We start from the raw sequence: 20,574 nt of genomic DNA, 5'->3' as shown, positions 1-20,574 counted from the left end.
TTGACCAAAGTACAGCCATGTTCCTTACAGGGGGATTGGTTCCAGGAACCTGTTTGGATGCCAAAATCCATGGATGCTCAAGTCCCTGATATAAAATGGCATGGTATTTGCATATAACCTACACACACCCTCCTGTGTACTTTAAATCATCTCTAGATTATTTATAGTACCTAATACATGTAAAGGCTAGGTAAACAGTTGTTGTATTGTTCAGTGAATAATGACAAGAAATAAAGGTCTGTACAAGTTCAATACAGAAGCAACCAAAAAATATTTTCTGTCCGTGGATGGTTGAATCCATAGGTGCAGAACCCATGGATATGGAGGGCCAACTGTAATATGGGAGACAATTTTGCCTTGCTGTACCTTAATTGTAGTGACCAACTTTACCTGAAGACCTGAGGGGAGATCATTCTGGAGTCATGACAGCTGAGCTCAGTTAAGTGGATGTTTTCAAAATGAGGAAGGAGGAGGGCGTCTGGCCAAGGGCCACCTGCAAAACTTGGTGGTGCATTTGAGTAAGTTTTATACAGGGAATAGCATAGAGTTGTGTGGCTGGAGCCCAGTGCTTTTAGGAAAATGGGAAAGAGTGGGAAATGAGACAAGTGAAGTAGATTTTGCATCTGATGAGGAACTGCTCATATGTCTTGCTAAAGAATTTGGGCTTCATCTAATGGACAGCAGGGGCTGCTGCTGGCTTTCAGCCCAGGAGGGATATGGTGCTATATGCTTGAGGTCACACAGTTCTCCCCAGTCCCACGGCAGGTGGAGACCTTAAGGTCACACAGTTCTCCCCAGTCCCACGGCAGGTGGAGACCTTAAGGTCACACAGTTCTCCCCAGTCCCGTGGCAGGTGGAGACCTTCACTAGACAGCCTCTGCTTTCAGCCCAGGAGTGCTATGGTGCTATATGCCTGAGGTCACACCGTTCTCCCCAGTCCCGTGGCAGGTGGAGACCTTGAGGCCACACCGTTCTCCCCAGTCCCGCGGCAGGTGGGGACCTTGACTAGACAGCCTCCGCTTTGGCTCAGTGCTCTCTTCCTTCCATTCATCATCTGTAAAAAGGGCGTGGTGTGTGAGGTTATTGAAAAGAATAAATACATGCTGCCTATAACCTACCTGAAAAACTCTAAGTGCGATGTAAAATGGTCATTGTTCTTAGTAAAGGAATTACAATGGCAATTGCCTAATTCCAAGCACGGCTGGATCCTCGCCCTTCCAGTTAGCCAATAACAGAGGCAGTGAGTTTGGACGAACAACTTTGTGCCCAGGTGCAAGTTTTCTGAATGTATCAGACAGAGCACATAGAAAAATGAGGCCAAGTTAACTGTCGTTAAAGTTTGTCTTAAATATTTGATAATGCCCAGCCTGAGGGAATGTTTTCCTTCCCATTATTTATATATTACTTGCTTAAGATGTATTCCTATTCATTTCATAATTTCAGAGGCATCTCACTGTTGGGAAATTCTCAAATTCCAAAGCCTGTGAGCAGAGAAGGCAGCAGTTGATGGTACCCACAAGAGATCTTCAGGGGCCCCATTTGCTTCTTGAAATGCCAGGTTTAATCTTATGCCTAGAGGTTGGGTCTGTGGCCAGGGGAAGGGTCAGCTCTGGGCATGCATGCTGAGGAGGGCCGGCCCCACAGGAGTGAAATGAACAATGCCATCCTTCCCCAAGGAATTCTGCCCTAGGACCCAAAGGCAACAGATGCAGTGGCGTAAATGGTTACCAAATGTCTCCCAGCACGTGGTTCCTGTGTGAATGTTGGTTGATATTTTGTTTATTGTTAGCAAGTGAGATGAAGGTGAAACAATGAAGACACGATGTGAACAGCCTCTTTGCAGAATTCAACAGTGGCTTTCAAATTCTGGAGGAATATCTCCTTAGCTATTTTGTGCTATTCACAATGTGATGTCTCCAGACAAGATACATTTTAAAATTCAGTCTCCAATCTATTATTTTAATAGCTTAATCTATTAACACTTTATCACTATCTTATGTCTAGACAATTGACAAAACAACAAACCAGGCCCTGATTTGTAGCATGTGACATTTTTCATGGTGTAAATGTTCCCATGCATGCACGGGTGATCTCAAGTAACTGATTGTCTCACAACCAGTGCACAGATTCTTGAAAATGTAACAGTTGGCTCTCCTGAGCCCACAGGAGCTGGTTGCAGACTACCAGCCATGCAGGTAGAAATTAAAACTTTTTGAGAGCTAGTGACAGACAGGATCTTGGTTTCCATGATTTGAAAGAATCATGGACATTTGGAACAGCAGAGGAATACTGTGGGGAGCTGAGGGGAAGAAAATAACTCATACACGATGGGGTTTAGCAGGAAAACCACCCCACTCTGTAAGGGATAATCAAATACATAACAATAGAAAAGAGAAAAGTGCAGAACTGCATAGACCTCAGAAGTAGCAAGATGCAGAGGGAGTCAGCCTGTTTAGGCTCTTTTTTAAAAATAAAATACTTGCTAAAGCTCTTCGCGGGCCATAGGTCCCAAGGTTTCCAGTATTTTTGACAGATGCTAATCCTTCTAATGCCCTGGGAGGCACTGGCATCATTTATATGTTGAAGATGAGAAAATTGAGAAGGGTCTTGTGATTTGTGCTGAGGTTAAGGAGTCAAAGTCAGAGATGAGAAAAGATTTTATTATTTTAGGCTATTTGAGTCACTCTTTGTTAATAGAAACAAAACAAAACCCCACTTAGTAATCAAAGCACCACAGGCTTAGGGAAAAACGTTTAATTTGTGGGAACTCCCATTGGATATGTTGGTGAGCTAGGTAGGAACGCATTAAACATGGTCAGGAATGAGGGGAGGAGAGCCTGGACCACGCTGGCTTGAGCTCCCTACCCTCAGTGGGGCAAGGGGAATACCTCCCAGGGTTTCCTGTTTCTTCCCCGTCATGTTGAAGTTCATCTGCCAATTTTTGAAGCCCTTCATAATCCAGGCCCATCACACTTCTTGGTGGGCACCAATGCTCAAAAAGCCCTGATGACTCTCCCACAGATAGGCTGGGCTCATCCCCTCTTGGCGCATACTACCAGCTAGTAAGGGAGAGAGCTCTGTCCACAGCGCATGCTAAGGGTGCCTGTGCAGTGTCCCATTTCATTCTCATACAAACAAATTGAGGTTGTTACTATCATTGTCCCACTTTATAGAGGAAATGGAGGCAGGGAGCCTCCACCCAGCTTACCTAAGCTCATGTAGTTAGTAAAACCTTTTACTAATAAGTAAACAAGCTTTCTACTAGCAAGCCTTTTAACACAGGACTAAATGTTCAAAATTAGGCTCACAACGCTGCATTCCATGTCCTGCAGTTCATGGAGTTCCTTTCCCCATTACCTTCCCTCTCAATCCAAGCCTGTCCCTCTTTTGGGCTCCCACATGCTCAAGATCCTCATCAGTGTTCCATACAGCTACCTTCAGGAAAAGAGCTCCCATCCCATCTCTTCTGGGTTACTTGAGAAATTTGTCTATAGTGTGCAACTGTCATCCAAATGTGTCCTCTCTTGCCTGATATAGTATCCTATGCAGTGCTTCTCCAACAAAGCTATAAGCTCTTTAGGGAAAACAAGCATGTCTTCGTTTCCCATAGCAGGGCTGTAGATAGACACTCAACACATACTCGGTGATGGATCGATTCAGGTCCAAGTCCAGCACCGTTTATTTACTTAGCATCTATAGCACCAGGCGTCAGACTGCGGATACAGAGATGAAAGACATTCCCTCTATCAAAGAACTTCAAATTCCAGTGGAGCAAGCCGATTAACCAACAGTTACAATGCAATGTGATTAGCATGACCAAGGAAGGCCCAGATGAGGAGAGTCCTCTGGGAAGGGCTCGGTGAGAAGCTCACTTTTAAACCAGCCCAGCCTTTTGTTCTTTTTTTTTCCAGAGACATGGTCTTGCTCTGTTGTCCAGGCTGAAGTGCAGTGGCATTATCATAGCTCACTGCAGCCTTGAACTCCTGGACTCAAGTGATCCTCTTGCCTCAGCTTCCCAAGTAGCTGGGACAATAGGTGTGCACCACCACACCCAGCTAATTTTTAATTTTTTTTTTTTTTTTTTTGTAGAGACAGGGTTTCACTATGTTGCCCAGGCTAGTCTCAAACTTCTGGGCTCAAGTGATCCTCCCACCTTGGCCTCCCAAAGCTCTGGGGTTATAGGCATGAGCCACCGTGCCCGGCCCAGCTAAGCCTTGAAGGATGAGAGGAAACCAGAGTTCACCAGGAGGAGGCTGGGGAGGGCTAGGGCCCGGCACACAGTGCACGTTCTGAAGCTCAATGCATCTCCTGGGGTATTTCACCACATCTTCCTCGATGTGACTTTCAACTACATTTAAGACCGAATTCTGCTTTCTTTCTATTATATTCATGAAAGTGTGGGGCCTGTTACTCAAGGGCCAGCAGTGATGTGAGGAATGCCAGGGCCGAGCTCACAGAGGAAGAGAGGCGGTGGAGCTCTGTGCTCCACCTCCAGGGTCTCAGTGCCTTTTTTCCTGTGCAAAGTCGATATCCACTGAGAGACTTCAGCGTTTGCCCCTAAGGCTCAGATAGGCCACAGTGATTTTTTTTTTCCCTATGAAATTTAAAAACAATCAATGTCCAGGGTGGACTTGGGGAAATCCTGTTTCATATTTCATCCTGAATGACTTCAAAACAAACCTGCTTTTATCTCTAAAACATTCCTTTCAGTTAAACACCTTGTGAGGCGCTTTATTGCTCAGTCTATTCACAATGGCAGTTTTTATAGAGACCCTTATTTTCAAAGAAGTGCACACTGCCTGTTTACCTAATGGGCCAGACAATGACTAAGGGGCAAATTACATAAAGATCATTACGCGGACTTAGCATGTGCTCTCGTCCTGTGACTCACAGGGCAACTTGTTTGTGTTGCATTTATGGGCAGAGGTGCTTTAAAAACCATTTGATAGAGCAAGAATGGTGAAAGAATGCCAGTCATCGAAAACTTCTGCCAAAAGAGGGATGCTTTGACGGCTAGAGACAATGCTGTTGAAATCAAAAGGTGTGCTGGGGTGCCACAGAGCTTTCCACAGCCCGACTGCCTCAACATGGTCCTTGACCCTCTGGGAGAGCAAATTCCAGGCTTACACAGAAACCACCACTTTAGAAGTAGCCCAACTTCTCTCAAAGCACCAGCATTTACAACGGTTATCCTTGGCTGGGAGACCAGGATGGGGAAGAAACACCTTTTGTGATGCTGAGGAAGCAGTGAATAAAAGCGTTCCTGACTTCCATGGGGGATTTTTAAAAAATAGCTGGTGCTATTTTTTTTTTCCTTTGAGACAGGGTCTTCTTGCTTTGTTGCCCAGGCTGGAGTGCAGTGGCTCACTGTAGCCTCAACTTCCTGGGCTTAGATGATCCTCCTATCTCAGCCTCCCGAGTAGCTTGTGCTACAGGCATATGCCACCATGCCCAGCTGATTTTCTGTAGAGACAGGGCCTCGCCATGTTGCCCAGGCTGGTCTCTAACCTCTGGGCTTAAGCAATCCTTCTGCCTTGACCTCCCAAAGTGCTGGGATTACAAGTGTGAGCCATTGTGCTGGCCCTACTGATGCTATTCTTTTTAATTATGGTAATATATATATAATATAAAATTAACCATTTAATCATTTTAGGCACACAGTCCAGTGGTGTTAAGCACATTTACACTGTGGGAAACCGTCACCACCATCCATCTCTGGGCTTTTTCGTCTTGTGAATGGAAACTCTACCCATTGAACAATAACTCCTCCTCTCGTGACCCTGGCAGCCCCCACTGTACTTTCTGTCTCTATGGATTTGCCTACTTTAGTGCCTTCTGTAAGAGGAATCACACAACACTCATCCTTTTGTGACTGGCTTATTTCACTGAGCACTATGTCTTCAAGGTTTATCCAGTGGTAACCCATGTCAGCGTTTCCTTCCTTTTAAAGGCTGAATCATATTCTGTTGTGTGGATGGACCACAGTTTGTTTGTATCTGTTAATGAACACTCGGGTTGCCCAGGGGGTAGATTTCCATTCCGTATCTTTTCTCAACAGTTGAATGAGCGTGTAGGGCCATGAGTGTCAGGTGTGCCTGGCAATTTGCAACCCCGCCACCAGCTTTTTGCTGCCGAGCCTCCATGGTGTTTGAGTAGCATGGCCTTTAGGAATCACACCTGCAGCTTATGTCGAGTCCATCCCACTCCTGGATGGATCTCTCCTACCTGCAAGACGATTGGCATCACAGGTGTTTGCTGGCGGTGCTCGTTCCAGTGTAAGGTCAGTGGCCTGCGAGGAAAGGAAGCTCTTTCCACCTTGGCCTCGGGTGTTGCTCTGTTCTTTCAGCTGTGCTCAACAGCTAGGAAGAGTCCAGGCTGAGACCGCTGGGACCCGTACCCTTGCTCCTTCTTCCCCTTCATCCCATGGAGTGCTTTCCCTCTGCAAAGATCGCATTTACAAGACTTCTGTGCAAATGAAGTGACTTGATTTGGAATTTCTTTGTGATTAGGAAGATATTTCAATGTTGTTTTAACTCTTGACCTCAGGCTAACGTGTAGGAGCCAGGATTCAGTTAATCCATTAATGCCTATAAGAGAAAGTTCTAATTTGCTTTTGAAATACATTGCAAATGTGCCTTGTACTAACCTTCCTAATTATTATTTTTTCCTTATAGACTAAGAGTGAAATTAGCATTTGCATTTTCTAAATGAATTGGTGGACAGAGAAAGGAAGTCAGTGACATCCTTGGGTATGAGAAAAGTCAGCCCAGAGTTGGGGGGGCTTATAAAATTGGGAATGGCTGGAATGGAAAACCCGTTGGGTTCCGCCTAGCGCCCTCCCCCTCCCCGCAGACTTCCCCTACCCAGAGAGCGGCTGGAACACACCAGACCCTCCACGACAGCATTTTTAAGGCAGCTTTCAGGTATTCAGAGAAAGACGGACTCTGCGATGCAAGTTGTGGAAATTTGGTTCCACAGTTAGTTTTTCTTTTTTCTTTCCTGGAGCAGGACGCCTCATAATTGCTCATTCAGCAGTTTTCACTGGGTGTGGACTGTGTGCAGGCTTTGTATAAGAAACACCAGTATGTTCCTGCCTTCCTGGAGACTGAAGTCTGGTGCAGCTCATAAGATGCTAATTTCAAAGGGGGTGATAAAGTAGGCAAGGTCCCCAAAATGCTTAACAATGAAAGGAGACTCTCTTGGGAAAACATTTCCTTTCACACTTGACTCGTGGGGTGCACTTTGTATTTGTGTTTTGTTTTAGAGACAGGATCTCTGTCACCCAGGCTAGAGTGCAGTATCACGATCATGGCTTACCTCAGCCTTGAACTCCTGGGCTCAAGTGATCCTCCCACCTCAGCCTCCAGAGCAGCTGGGACTACAGGTACATGCCACCACACCAAGCTAACTTTAAAAAATGTGTTTGGTAGAGATAAGGTCTCATTATGTTGCCTGGGCTGGTCTCAAACTCCTGGGCTCAAGCTATCCCATCACCTCAGCCTTCCAAAGTGCTGGGATTACAGGTGTGAGACACTGCGCCTGCCGGTGCCCTTCGGATGGCACTGTGGTGCAGTGAGGAGAACGTTAAGTAGAAACTCGGTGCCATTATGGTAATAACTAGCACATGTCAAGCAGGCTGCATGTGCCATTTCTCACCATCATCCTGATGGTTGGAAATACTTTTCATTTTACAGCTAAGGGGACTAGAATTCAGAGCACTTAGGTAACTAGTCCTAGGCTATCTGTTTTGTTTGGTAACAAGGAAAGCCATGATTGGCATCCAAGTCTGTTTGGGTCCAACACCATTGTTCTTCCATTTTCTTTCCCTAATTCTCTCCCTGAAAAGTTTACGTCTTGGGTTAAAGAAACCTCAATTCTAGTCCTGACCTGTCTGCTAATTAGCCCAGCAACATTGACCCCTTCAAATTCTCAGAGTTTGAATCCTTAACTCTAAACACAAAGAGTTAAGAGGTCTGTGCTTACAGTATGTTGTTAGGACAGATTAAGTAAGGTGTGCTCTGCCACTTCGAAACATACACAATATGTACAGTGCTATCTGCATTCCAAGCGTCAAATATTATTTGCTGAAGCAGTTCAAAGGGTTGGCTGTGTTCGATTCAGCTGGATCCAACATGTGGATGGTATGTGTAGCCTCCTTGAGGCCAGCTGTGCTGCTCATGTCCTGGAGCACTGAAGTGGACAGTGTTCCTTCAAGATCCCCACCGAGGAGGCTCTCCTTCTCTCAGGCTGCACCTGACAATGACCTCAGCCTTCAGAACCACTCGTTAAAGGATTTTTTTAAAGAGTGGCAACACCTGAAAGCTCGTTTATCACTGTCTCTGCCTCCTGGCGATGATGCCACCTACACACTGAAGAATGATGGCAAAAATAACACACAACAAACTGTGGAAAAAATGTAAAAGGACCCCTCTGTGCTGAAGGCAGCGATTACTGACCTATTTGTAATAATTTTAGATGGCACTCTGATCAGGAAGATTGTGGTTTTGCAAACACAGAGGGCTCTTACATCACTATTATATGGGGAGCTCTTCTTTCCTCCGGAATCCAAACTGATAAGCGGCACGTTTGTTGGTCTACGGGAGGATTATGGGCTCCGTAGTTTTCTTCCTTTGGTTTGATTGGAATGCTTTACTGGATTGGAATGAACAGACTGGAATTCTGTGGCTGTAGTGGAGTCCTTCAGCACCATAAATTCATAAAGCTGACCCCAAGAGACCTGAGAGCCGATGCTTCCTGTTAGCTTTGGTGGAGACTAGGGAGAGGTGGCAACAGCCCTGCAGGGAGCCAAGAGGGGAAGAAAAGGTAGGCGAGGGCCTACCTCCCTGTTTCAGGGAGCGGGCAAGGAGTGCCGAAGATGAGAAAGGGCTGGGGACTGTGCTTGCAGTAGAGTGGACAAGTTCCTCCTTGGGGACCGTGTAAGGGCAGCAGCTCTGGAGTGCCCCCTGCCTTCCGCCTTGACCTCCCAAAGTGCTGGGATTACAGGTGTGAGCCACTGGAGGATAGAGGCCTCTGTCCTCCATAAGCCCAGGAAGCAAAGGGCAGGCTAGCTCCCATAGATCATGCCCAGATGAGTCTTGGGGTGTCAGAGCCTAGGGGCCTCACCAGGGACCATCCCCTGCTTTAAATCGGTCTTTCATGTGGCAGGGTTGACCAGCAGGGCATGGGCATATTCATCAATATTTGCTAGAGCGGCGGGGCCATTGTGACACACGCACAACACCAGGTTCACAGGCACAAATCATGTGAAAGCAAATTCATCTTTCTTCTGACGGGGCCACTAGACTGGTAGGTCAAGGAAATGCTAGAGCCACAGTGGTTGCACCTGGCACAGTCTCTCGTGATGATATCCTTGTGTACAAAATAAAGGCATGTGGGCCAGAGGTGGTTGGGGTGGCCGTTCCCTGGCAGGTCCAGGGAATACACCCAACAAAGGCTGGTCTAAGCTATGACCAGCAGCGGCTTGCACAGACACTTCTGGTGCTGAGCTGCGAGCCTTAACTGTGTCCTGCTCAATGGTAAACCACACGTTTTGAAGGACAGTCAGGATCAAGAGCCGAAAGGGCCTCACAGCACAGGTTAGAAGAAAAGGCTGAACAAGACAGAAGGCCATTTTATTTTCTAATTTTTATTTATTTTTCATTGTATATTTTTAAGGCATGCAACATGATGTTTTGATATATGTATGCATAGTGAAGTGAAGGCCACAGTCCAGCCAGTTAACATATCTGCTATCTCATGTCATCACCATCTTTTGCAATAAAAGTACCTAAAATCGACTCTCTTGCCAAATATCCAGAGTATATAATACAATATTCTTATCTATTAATATCTACAATATTATTATCATATTGTATTAGAATGACATTTTAAAAGGTTAAATAAAAAGGCTCTTCACTTGGGCTCAAAGAATTAACTGCACTAGTACCCCAAGGGTGCCATGGCGCTTAGCAGCAGTGAGGATGACAAGAATCCAGGGCTTGGGGCAGGAGGTGGTTTTCATATGTTTGTTCCGTCCATCTTTGGCTACATTATGGTGGAATATTTCCTAGAATTCTGCACTGCCTCGCCTTCTCTGGGCTAGGGTAACCACTTTTGGAGTACTGGCATTCAGTTTTAGGCATCATATTTAAGAAGACAAAGACAGAATAGACCCAAAGCACAGGGACCAGATTGCAAAAGGCCCTGACACTGCCTCCAGAAGAATGACAGAGAACCTAGAGGGTTCACAGCTACTATCGACTCTGAGGACCAAGGAAAACAGGGCAAAGCTTGTGTTGTAAGACTACAAGGGCAGAAGTGGGGTGGAAACTAAGAAGTTCTCCAGCATTCAGAGCTGTCCAAAGGCAGAATGGGCTGTCCTGGGAAGCAATGAGATCTCATCACTCAGAAGCTTGGAAGTAAACTGGGCCTGCACCTGCTGCATGTGGAAACAGTGCTTTAAGTATTTCAGGGCTGGTTTGTCTGGGCCATTCCTCCAGACCCTGGGATTCTATGAGTCCATGACGAGTCAGGAAACTGAGGATCTAACCTCAGCTTTGCCACAAACTATCTTAGTGACCTTAAGCAGAACATTTCAATCCTCTCCATCTCATTTTTATCCTCTGCTAACATAGGAAGTTGGATAGGATTCCCTACAATGCTTCATTAATTCATATATTCTACCACCTTTATCACCATGTGCTGCAATCTCTGCAAAGTGCTGATAGTTTGCGATCTGCTCCTTCTTTCATGTACACCAAGAAAGGGGTTTAGGAGATAATGTCTTAACTGCCATTGTAAGACCTGCACCCAAGGTCCCGCCATTTCTTTTGGACGTTGGCCTCTTTCTATTTGGATTTCTCTTCTTCTGTATTTTGAGATCAGTTGCAGCAGACTGGGAGGACAACCACATTAGGAGCACCCCCTTCTCCTTGGGGGATACATCCCAAGACCCCCAGTGGATGCTTGAAACCATGGATAACATGGAACCCTATATATTTTATATTCTCTGTTGTTTCCTATACATACATAAAGTTCGATTGATAAATTAGGCACAATAAGAGGTTAACAATAACTAGTAATAAAATAATTATAACAATAAATTGTAATAGCTATTACATATTATTACACATGTGATTGTGGTCTCCCTCTCCAAATACAGGCAGACCTCAGTTATATTGCTGGGTCTCCCTCTCCAAATACAGGCATACCTCAGTTATATTGCTGGGTCTACCTCTCCAAATACAGGCAGACCTCAGTTACATTGCTGGGTCAGTTTGAGATCACTGCAGCACAGTGAGCATCACAGTAAAGCGAGTCATACAAACTTTTGGTTTCTCCGTGCATATAAAAGTCATGTTTACACTGTACTGTAGTCTATTAAGTGTGCAACAAATAGCAGTATGTCTAAAAATGTACTTAAGTTAATTAAAAATACAAAAATTAGCAGGGCGTGGTGGTGGGCGCCTGTAGTTACTCAGGAGGCTGAGACAGGAGACTGGCGTGAACCCGGGAAGCGGAGCTTGCAGTGAGCCAAGTTTGCGCCACTGCACTCCAGCCTGGGCAAGAGAGCGAGACTCCGTCTCAAAAAAAGAAAAGAAAAGAAATAACCCACCAAATAGAGTAGAAGCTACAACCCTTCACATAAACCATCGCTAATGCCTTCAAAGGGAAGAAAAACAACAGGAAAGAAGAATTAAACACTCAAACAAATTAGAATAACTTCTTAAAATATTCTTAGAATCATTTTTACTTATTTTCTCTGTTGACATAAGCCTTACCATCGCTTTCTAGAACCACGGGCTCTCCACTATAGTAAAAATTACAGTAGCAGCCAGGTGCGGTGGCTCACACCTGTTGCTCACACTTTATTGCTAAAAAATGCTGATTATCTGAGCCTTCAGTGAGTCACAGTCTTTTTGCTGGTGGAGGGTCTTGTCTCGCTGTTGATGGCTGCTGACTGATCAGGGTAGTGACTGGGGTGGCTGTAGCAATTTCTTAAAATAAGACAACAAAGAAGTTTGCCTCAGCGATGGACTCTTCCTTACATTAAAGATTCCTCTGTCGCACGTGATGCTGTTTGATAGCATTTTGTCCACAGTAGAACTTCTTTCAAAACTGGAGTCAATTCTTTCAAACGCTGCCACTGCTTTCTCAACTGAATTGATCTAATATTCTAAATCCTTTGTTGTCATTTCAACAATGTTCACAGCATCTTCACCAAGAGTAGATTGTGCTTCAAGAAACCATGTTCTTTGCTCATCTATAGAAGCAACTCCTCATCCATTCACATTTGTTCATGAGATTGTGGCAATTCAGTCACATCTTCAGGCTCCACTTCAAATTTGAGTTATCTTGCTATTTCCATCACATCTGCAGTTCCTTCCCCCACTGGAGTCTTGAACCCCTCAAAGTCATCCATCAAGGTTGGAATCAACTTCTTCCAAACTCGTGTTAATGTTGATATTTGGACCTCCTCCCATGAATCATGAATATTCTAAATGGCATTTACAATAGTGAATCCTTTCCAGAAGGTTCTTAATTTACTTTTCCCACATCCATGAAAGGAATCACTATCTATGGTAGCTACAGCCTTATGAAATGTATTTCTTAAATAATAAGGCTTAAAAGAAGAAGTTATTACTTGATCCATGGGCTGCAGAATGGATGTTGTGTTAGCAGGCATGAAAACAATGTATTAATCTTCTTGTACGTCTACATCAGAGCTCTTGAGTGAATAGGTGCCTTGTGAATGAGCAGTAATATTTTGAAAGAAATCTTTTTTTTCTGAGCAGTAGTTCTCAACCATGAGCTTAAAATACTTACAATACCATCCTATAAACAAATGTGCTGTCATTCAGGCTTTATTTTTCCATCGATAGAACACAGGCAGAATAGATACAGCACAATTCTTAAGGGTCCTAGGATTTTCAAAATGGTAAATGAGCATTGGCTTCAACTTCGGGTCTCCAGCTGCATTAGCTCCTGGCAAGAGAGTCAGCCTGCCCTTTGAAGCTTTGAAGCCAAGCATTGACTTCCTCTATTCTAGCTAGGAAAGTCCTAGATGGCATCGTCTTCCAACAGGATGCTGTTTCATCTATACTGAAAATGTATTGTTTAGTGTAGCCTCCTTCATCAGTGCTCTTAGCTAGACCTTCTGAACAATTTGCTGCAGCTTCTCCATCAGCACTTGCTACTTCACCTTGCACTTTTATGTTATGGAGATGGCTTCTTTCCTTAAACCTCATGAAACAACCTCTGCTAGCTTCTAACTTTTTTTCTGCAGTTTCCTCACCTCTCTCAGCCTGCACAGGATTGCAGACAGTTAGGGCCTTGCCCTGGATTAGGCTTTGGCTTAAGGGAATGTTATTAATGGTTTGAACTTCTATACAGACCATTCCGAATTCCTCCATATCAGCAATAAGGATGTTTCACTTTCTTATAATTCGTGTGTTCACTGAGTAGCATTTAATTTTTTTAAAGAGTTTCTCTTTGAATTCACAGTTTGGCTAACTGGTGCAAGGGATCAAGCTTTTGGCCTGTCTTGGCTTTTGACATGCCTTCCTCACTAAACTTCATCATTTATAGCTTTTTATTTAAAGTGAGAGACATGGGACTCTTCCTTTCCCTTGAATACTTAGAGGTCATTGAAGGGTTACGAATTATCCTAATTTCAAAATTGTTGTGTTTCAGGGAAGAGGGAGGCCTGAGAGGTGGGAGAGAAATGGAGAAAGAGATGGTTGCTGGAGCAATCAGAATGCACACATCCCTGTCTTCTATAGTTGCGGTTTGTGGTGCCCCAAAACAATTACAATAGTAACATCAAAAATCACTTGATCGCAGATCACCCTATCAGATATAATGAAAAAGCTTGAAATATTGCAGGAGTTACCAAACTGTGACACGGAGACACGAAGTGAGCACATCCTGCTGGAAACATGGTGCAGAGAGACTTGCCTGACTCAGGGTTCCCACAAATCTTCAATCTGTAAAAAATACAATAGCTGCAAAGTGTGATAATGTGAAGCACAAGGAAACAGGGTGTGCCTTTGCTGTGATATTTTCAGATAGCGACGACCTCAGGTGGCTGAAACCTCAGAAAGTGAAACCGTGGATGAGGGGTTACTGTTGTTTTTTTTGTTTTTTGAGATGGAGTCTCGCTCTGTTGCCCAGGCTGGAGTGCAGTGGTTCCATCTGAGCTCACTGCACCCTCCTCTGCCTCTGGGGTTCAAATGATTCGCCTGCCTCAGCCTCTGAAGTAGGTGGGATTACAGGTGCCCACCACCATGCACGTCCAATTTTTGTAATTTTTAGGAGAGATGGGGTTTCACCATGTTGGCCAGGCTGGTCTCAAACTCCTGAGCTCAAAGGATCTGCCCGCCTTGGCCTCCCAAATTGCTGAGATTACAGGTGTGAGCTACCACACCTGGCTGCTACTGTAATTTTTACTGTAGTGGAGAGGCCGTGGTTCTAGAAAGCAATGGTAAGGCTTATGTCAGCAGAGAAAATAAGTAAAAATGATTCTAAGAATATTTTAAGAAGTTATTCTAATTTGTTTGAGTGTTTAATTCTTCTTTCCTGTTGTTTTTCTTCCCTGTGAAGGCATTAACGATGGTTTATGTGAAGGGTTGTAGTTTCTACTCTATTTGGTGGGTTATTTCTTTCTTTTTTTTTTTCTGAGACAGAGTCTCGCTCTGTTGCCTGGGCTGGAGTGCAGTGGCGTGAACTCGGCTCACTGCAAGCTCCGCTTCCCGGGTTCACTCCATTCTCCTGTCTCAGCCTCCCGAGTAGCTGGGACTACAGGCGCCTGCCACCACTCCCGGCCAATTTTTGTATTTTTAGTAGAGACAGGGTTTCACCGTGTTAGCCAGGATGGTCTCGATCTCCTGACCTCGTGATCCGCCCACCTCGGCCTCCCGAAATGCTGGGATTACAGGGTGAGCAACCGTGCCCGGCCTCCCAAAGTGCTGGGATTACAGGGTGAGCCACCATGCCCGGCCTTGGTGGGTTATTTCAATGCTCATATCTGAATTCCACCCATTCCCTTATGCTGATTGCTCTCTTGCAAAGGAAGCTGGTGGCCACTAGTGCTGGCCAGCCTGTCCCTTGGGGCCATTTCCTTTTGGTGGGCAGTGCTAAATTGAGTCCTATATCTCGGTAAAAGTAATCAGGGCCAATGTCCAAGTGATTTAAAGTCCAATGGAGGTCAAAGAAGAAGCACAATTTGGAATGAGGCCCAGCTCATTGGGATGGGCAGTGGGAGGCAGTCTGAATGTGTGTGTCCATGGGTCCATGCATGTGCACATGTGTGTATGCATGTGTGTGTGTCTTGGGGGTGGCACTCCTGTGGTAGTTTTTATGTGTTCCCAGAGTACTGCTTGGGTGAGCTGCCTTCTTTTAGAGAGTCTGGGCCAGGTCCGCCCCCAGGTGGATGTTGGTTCATCTGGTGACGGCATTGTGTGAATAAGGCTGAAGATACACACATCCGCCCTGCAGAGCCCCTGCCATCGATTCGCTGCAAAACTCAGCTTCTTTCTAAGAATGCCAGCTCCATGAGAATTAGGAATGAAATAAGCAATTGCGAAAGACACTTTATATGCAACCCCCCAGGCAAGCCAAACACTCAGAAGCAACTGTACAAGGTTGTCCTCTTTGATCAAACACAAAACATTACAAAAGCTGATGAAACTGGTAACAGAATTGAAAGTTATCTTGACTTGTGAGAAGTCACATTCATTTTTTTTTTGATTGCTGACCTCAACACAAGAGATATCATGAAGAATACTTTAAACAAGACCCTTCTGGGTGAAGGAAGAGATGCATATCCAGCCATATACATTTACATTCTTTCCCTGATAACCTGGCATCCTCCTGGTCCTGAGTGTTCTATAAAAGCCACCTTTCGAAGGCTGTCATCCTGACAGAAGGGCCATCTGAGATAACACCAGTTTCCAGCAGCTCCTGGGATGCTGCTGAGAGGGTGCCCAAAGAAAGCAGGTGGCTTCCATCAGCATGGAGCCCCGAAGCAGAGGGGTTCACATATGGTGTCTCAACTGTTAGTGCTTTTTGTACTCCATGATTTACGCTTAGAAATGGGAAACAAACAAACAAAAAAAAAAACAAAAAAAAACACGTCTTCCTCCCGAGGCATCTGTGATTGGCAGCTCCTCTTAGGACCTCTTAAGACCGGACTTCATGGGAAGGCGCAGCACATCTGACAAGGAGAGGATGTAACTGTTTCTTCACTGCTTCCAGCAGCTTGTGACGATGTCATAGCTAAATTATTTGGGGAGCTCTTCAGTTTGTCAAATGTATCAGCTTCTGGTTCAGGCTTCGCTTGGCAAGAATTTGTGGAGGCTTTTAAAGAGAATGTTGCCCATTGGCTATGATCCCCAGCAAAAATAAGAAAACATAATGATGACGTATCAGCATGGGCATTCCCAAATGCACTCGACAGCCAGCCATCAGATTACCTGCAGCAGCAAAATGTACAAATGAATACCTTAACAATTGATCAGAGCAGAGTGGGCTGTCTCACAAACATTGATTTACACAGAGAAACAGCACAATACCTTTAGAAGTTTGTGTAGGGAGTCTTGTTATAATTGATTGTTTCACATAATTTGACCAATTTCATGTGCAGAATGGTGGTGGGGTTGCATAAATGAGTCAGCGGATGCCACATCTGCACACTAGGATGGGACTCCTGTCCCTAAACCATCTTTACTGATATACTTGCCTTGCTGGGTTGTTGTGAAGATTCAATGCGATCCTGTGTGTTAATGTGCTTTGTAAATTGCAGCGCATGGTGCCAACATCAGTTACTATTATTATCCTCAGACAGGAAAACTGACCCTGGAGAAAAGGTGAGACAGAGCTTCCGGAAAGATCACTTCTTTGCCTGGATGTAGCACTGGCCCACCGTTTACGGGAAGATATTTACCTGCCACAGATCTCCCTAGGGACAAAATAGCCTGTCCTTTGGGATGTAATCAGTACTGGAAAGAGCAAGGGAGTGGAAAGATGCAGCAGAGGAAGGCTGCTGTGAAGGGAGACCCAAGCATAGTTTTAGAAGGTGAAGTTGAGGGATGGGGAGCAGGGGAGCTGCAGCTCCAGGAAAGCAGGAAGAAGCTCTGACCGCAGACAGGCTTTTTGGGTAGAAAGACCCCATGCTGGAGAAGTGAAGTGCTCAGGCTCCTGTAAGCTTAGCTCACACGCTGAATGGAGAAGTGAAGTGCTCAGGCTCCTGTAAGCTTAGCTCACACGCTGAATGGAGAAGTGAAGTGCTCAGGCTCCTGTAAGCTTAGCTCACACGCTGAATGGAGAAGTGAAGTGCTCAGGCTCCTGTAAGCTTAGCTCACACGCTGAATGGAGAAGTGAAGTGCTCAGGCTCCTGTAAGCTTAGCTCACACGCTGAATGGAGAAGTGAAGTGCTCAGGCTCCTGTAAGCTTAGCTCACACGCTGAATGGAGAAGTGAAGTGCTCAGGCTCCTGTAAGCTTAGCTCACACGCTGAATGGAGAAGTGAAGTGCTCAGGCTCCTGTAAGCTTAGCTCACACGCTGAATGGAGAAGTGAAGTGCTCAGGCTCCTGTAAGCTTAGCTCACACGCTGAATGGAGAAGTGAAGTGCTCAGGCTCCTGTAAGCTTAGCTCACACGCTGAATGGAGAAGTGAAGTGCTCAGGCTCCTGTAAGCTTAGCTCACACGCTGAATGGAGAAGTGAAGTGCTCAGGCTCCTGTAAGCTTAGCTCACACGCTGAATGGAGAAGTGAAGTGCTCAGGCTCCTGTAAGCTTAGCTCACACGCTGAATGGAGAAGTGAAGTGCTCAGGCTCCTGTAAGCTTAGCTCACACGCTGAACACACATTTATTAAGCATCCATGCTGCGGCCTCCCTCGTTCTGGTGTCATGGTGGAAAGCCACCTTACAAACAATCTCACTGTCTTCACTCTGACTTTGACTCAGGAGGCCAGCCCCTGAGTAGCAATTCAGTTTCCATTCTAGGCCCTGTCACCGTGAGGGTGGTTCTGGGGCAAAAGTCCCTCCAGATTTCAGGAGAGTAGCAGATGAGTCCACTGATGAATGAATAGTGATAACCCAGTTGGCAGCAGCTCTCCTGGATCCTTCCAAATGTCCTCCTGTAGCTCATCTTCAAATGCCCACCAAGACAATTATTTGATAAGCGGATTGTCTGCTAGGGCTGCCATAACCAAGTCCTAGAGACTGGGGGCTTAGACCACAGACATGTACTTTCTCACAGTTCTGGAGGCCGGAAGTCCAAGATCCAGGTGCCACAGGGTTGGTTTCTCCTGAGGCCTCTCCATGGCCTGCAGATGCTGCCTTCTCCCTGTGGCCTCACAGGGACTTCCCTCTGTGTGTATCTGTGTCTTCACCTCCTCTTCTTATAGGGACATGCATCATATTGGATCAGGGCCCACCCTTATGAATTCATTTAACCTTAATTACCTCTTTAAAGACCCTGTCTCTAAATACAACCACATTCTGAGGCACCGTGTGCTGCAGCTTCAATATAGGAATTTTCGGGGAAGATAATCCAGCCTGGAACACTGTGTAAAAATTCCAGCTATTAATCTGTTGTCTATGTCAAACTGCTTATTTGACGGGACTTCAGCCCCCCTCCCCACCGCCTTCATTTTCCGGTTTCCCTGTGCCAATCTGGCTGCTGGTTAGTGCCCTGGGGCCGCACGGGGGTAGACAGCATGGTGGGAGGAGGCGAACTGGGCAGGGGGTTGACCCCGACAGGTAGAGGAGTGTCAAACAGATTAGGTCGCGGATGAAAGGAGGACAGAGCCACTCTTTAGGCCAGCAGAGATTCCTTCAAGTGTGTGCAAATGGATTGCAGCTCCCATAGCAGGAAACGACACTGTGGTTGCATCATGGCAAGTGCCACCCTTGGCCTCAGATGGGAGTTCCTTCTGTGCGTGGTATTTTTGTTAATAGCCTGAAACATTTCTTGAAAGGGCTGTCAGAATCCTAAGATGATCAGGACAGGATCTCAAGGGCCAGGAAAAGGGCTACAAGGCTCCCAAACCTGGAGCCTTAAATGGACTTGTGCTTGCCAAAGCCAGACAAGAGAAAGTTTGCTGAGATTATCCACAATGTGGCTGAAGGAACAAGTGAACAGTGTATAGTTTTGTGTCTCCATCAGATATATTCCCACACATTCAATGTTGAAATAAAAGGCAAACAAAAAGTAACTAACGTTGATAAACATGTAAATGACAGTATATTCACATGTCTCCAAGTGGCTGTGGAGGCCGGCTAGTAGAACTGCCTCTTTTAGAGATTGGAAAATACAAGTCCAGGTAGTTCAAGGCCGAAGCTGCACTTGGAGTTGGTGGGAGACAAGGAACTGGAACTGGAGTCTCTTGGAGTCCAACACGATTTCTGAAACCCATGTGGGGCTGGACGTGGTGGCTCACGCCTGTAATCCCAGCACTTAGGGAGGCCAAGGTGGGCGGATCACGAGGTCAGGAGATTGAGACTATCCTGGCTAACACGGTGAAATCCCGTCTCTACTAAAACAAAACAAAAAATTAGCCAGGCATGGTGGCACGCACCTGTAGTCCCAGCTACTCAGGAGGCTGAGGCAGGAGAATCGCTTGAACCCGGGAGGTGGAGGTTGCAGTGAGCTGAGATAGCGCCACTGCACTGCAGCCTGGGGACAGAACAAGACTCTGTCTCAAAAACAAACAAACAAACAACAACAACAACAACAAAACCACATGGGTCATGACTTTTGTCATTGGGGGGAGTTTTATTCTTCATAGCAAACTACCTCTAGGAAGTTGGGTTTTCTAATTCTCCTTGGGTCTAAACTGTGTACTAGTCACTTAAAAATTAGGCACTTTAATTATATAAAAAAGCATATGACTTGTAAACAAATTTTAAAATGAACTTAAAAATTAGACAGCATCAGAAATCAATTCCTTTAATTCATCAGCCACTAGGTTAATTTTAGCAGAAAAATGCTTTAGTATACTCCAAATATCATACTAATTTGAGAAAGTTTCCATTATTTCTACTGCATGTTTCTTTTTATCCTTCTTTTATTTTTTATCTCCTCACAAAAATACAGAGTGCCTTCTTTCTGTACACCTGTTGGTGAGCATTCTAGAGAATGTGCATTAAGAAGTGCAGGACCGCCGGGCGCGGTGGCTCACGCCTGTAATCCCAGCACTTTGGGAGGCCAAGGCAGGTGGATCATCTGAGGTCAGGAATTGGAGGCCAACCCGACCAAAACCCCGTCTTTACTAAAAATACAAAAGTGAGTGTGACGTGGTGGGAGGCTGAGGCAGGAGAATCACTTGAACCCGGGAGGCGGAAGTTGCAGTGAGCCAAAATCGTGCCACAGGACTTTAGCATGGGCAACAAAAGTGAAACTCCATCTCAAAAAAAAAAAAAAAAAAAAAAAGTGCGGGATCAACTTTACAATTCAGTTTTGAAGTAATGTTCCTTTCTTCTTCATTTCTATTTCCTACTGACCTACCTGACAACTTTGTCTGAAACTACCTAACTCCACTAACATCTTTTTTTATTTAAAGTTCTTGTGTTT

General features: G+C 45.3%; 1 protein-coding gene across 5 annotated transcripts in view; it reads left to right on the top strand.

Moving 5' to 3' along the window:
- LOC129397909 (uncharacterized) overlaps positions 1 to 20,574 on the top strand; it is a 305,819-nt gene that overhangs the window by 39,970 nt on the left and 245,275 nt on the right. Inside the window, exon 3 of one of the 5 annotated variants that reach the window (XM_063605116.1) lies at positions 7,265 to 7,358. The exons of the other annotated variants lie outside the window; for them this stretch is intronic. Coding sequence (XP_063461186.1) covers positions 7,265 to 7,328 — 64 coding nt within the window. The 3' untranslated portion in view covers positions 7,329 to 7,358. Of the gene's footprint in view, positions 1 to 7,264; positions 7,359 to 20,574 lie in introns of those variants that run through there. 5 annotated transcript variants of the gene reach the window in all.

This window comes from Pan paniscus, chromosome 5 (genome assembly GCF_029289425.2).
Source record: "Pan paniscus chromosome 5, NHGRI_mPanPan1-v2.0_pri, whole genome shotgun sequence".
Lineage (NCBI taxonomy): Eukaryota > Metazoa > Chordata > Mammalia > Primates > Hominidae > Pan > Pan paniscus.
The sequence above is the reverse complement of the archived record's forward strand: the minus strand, read 5'-3'. Positions and strand labels throughout refer to the sequence as shown.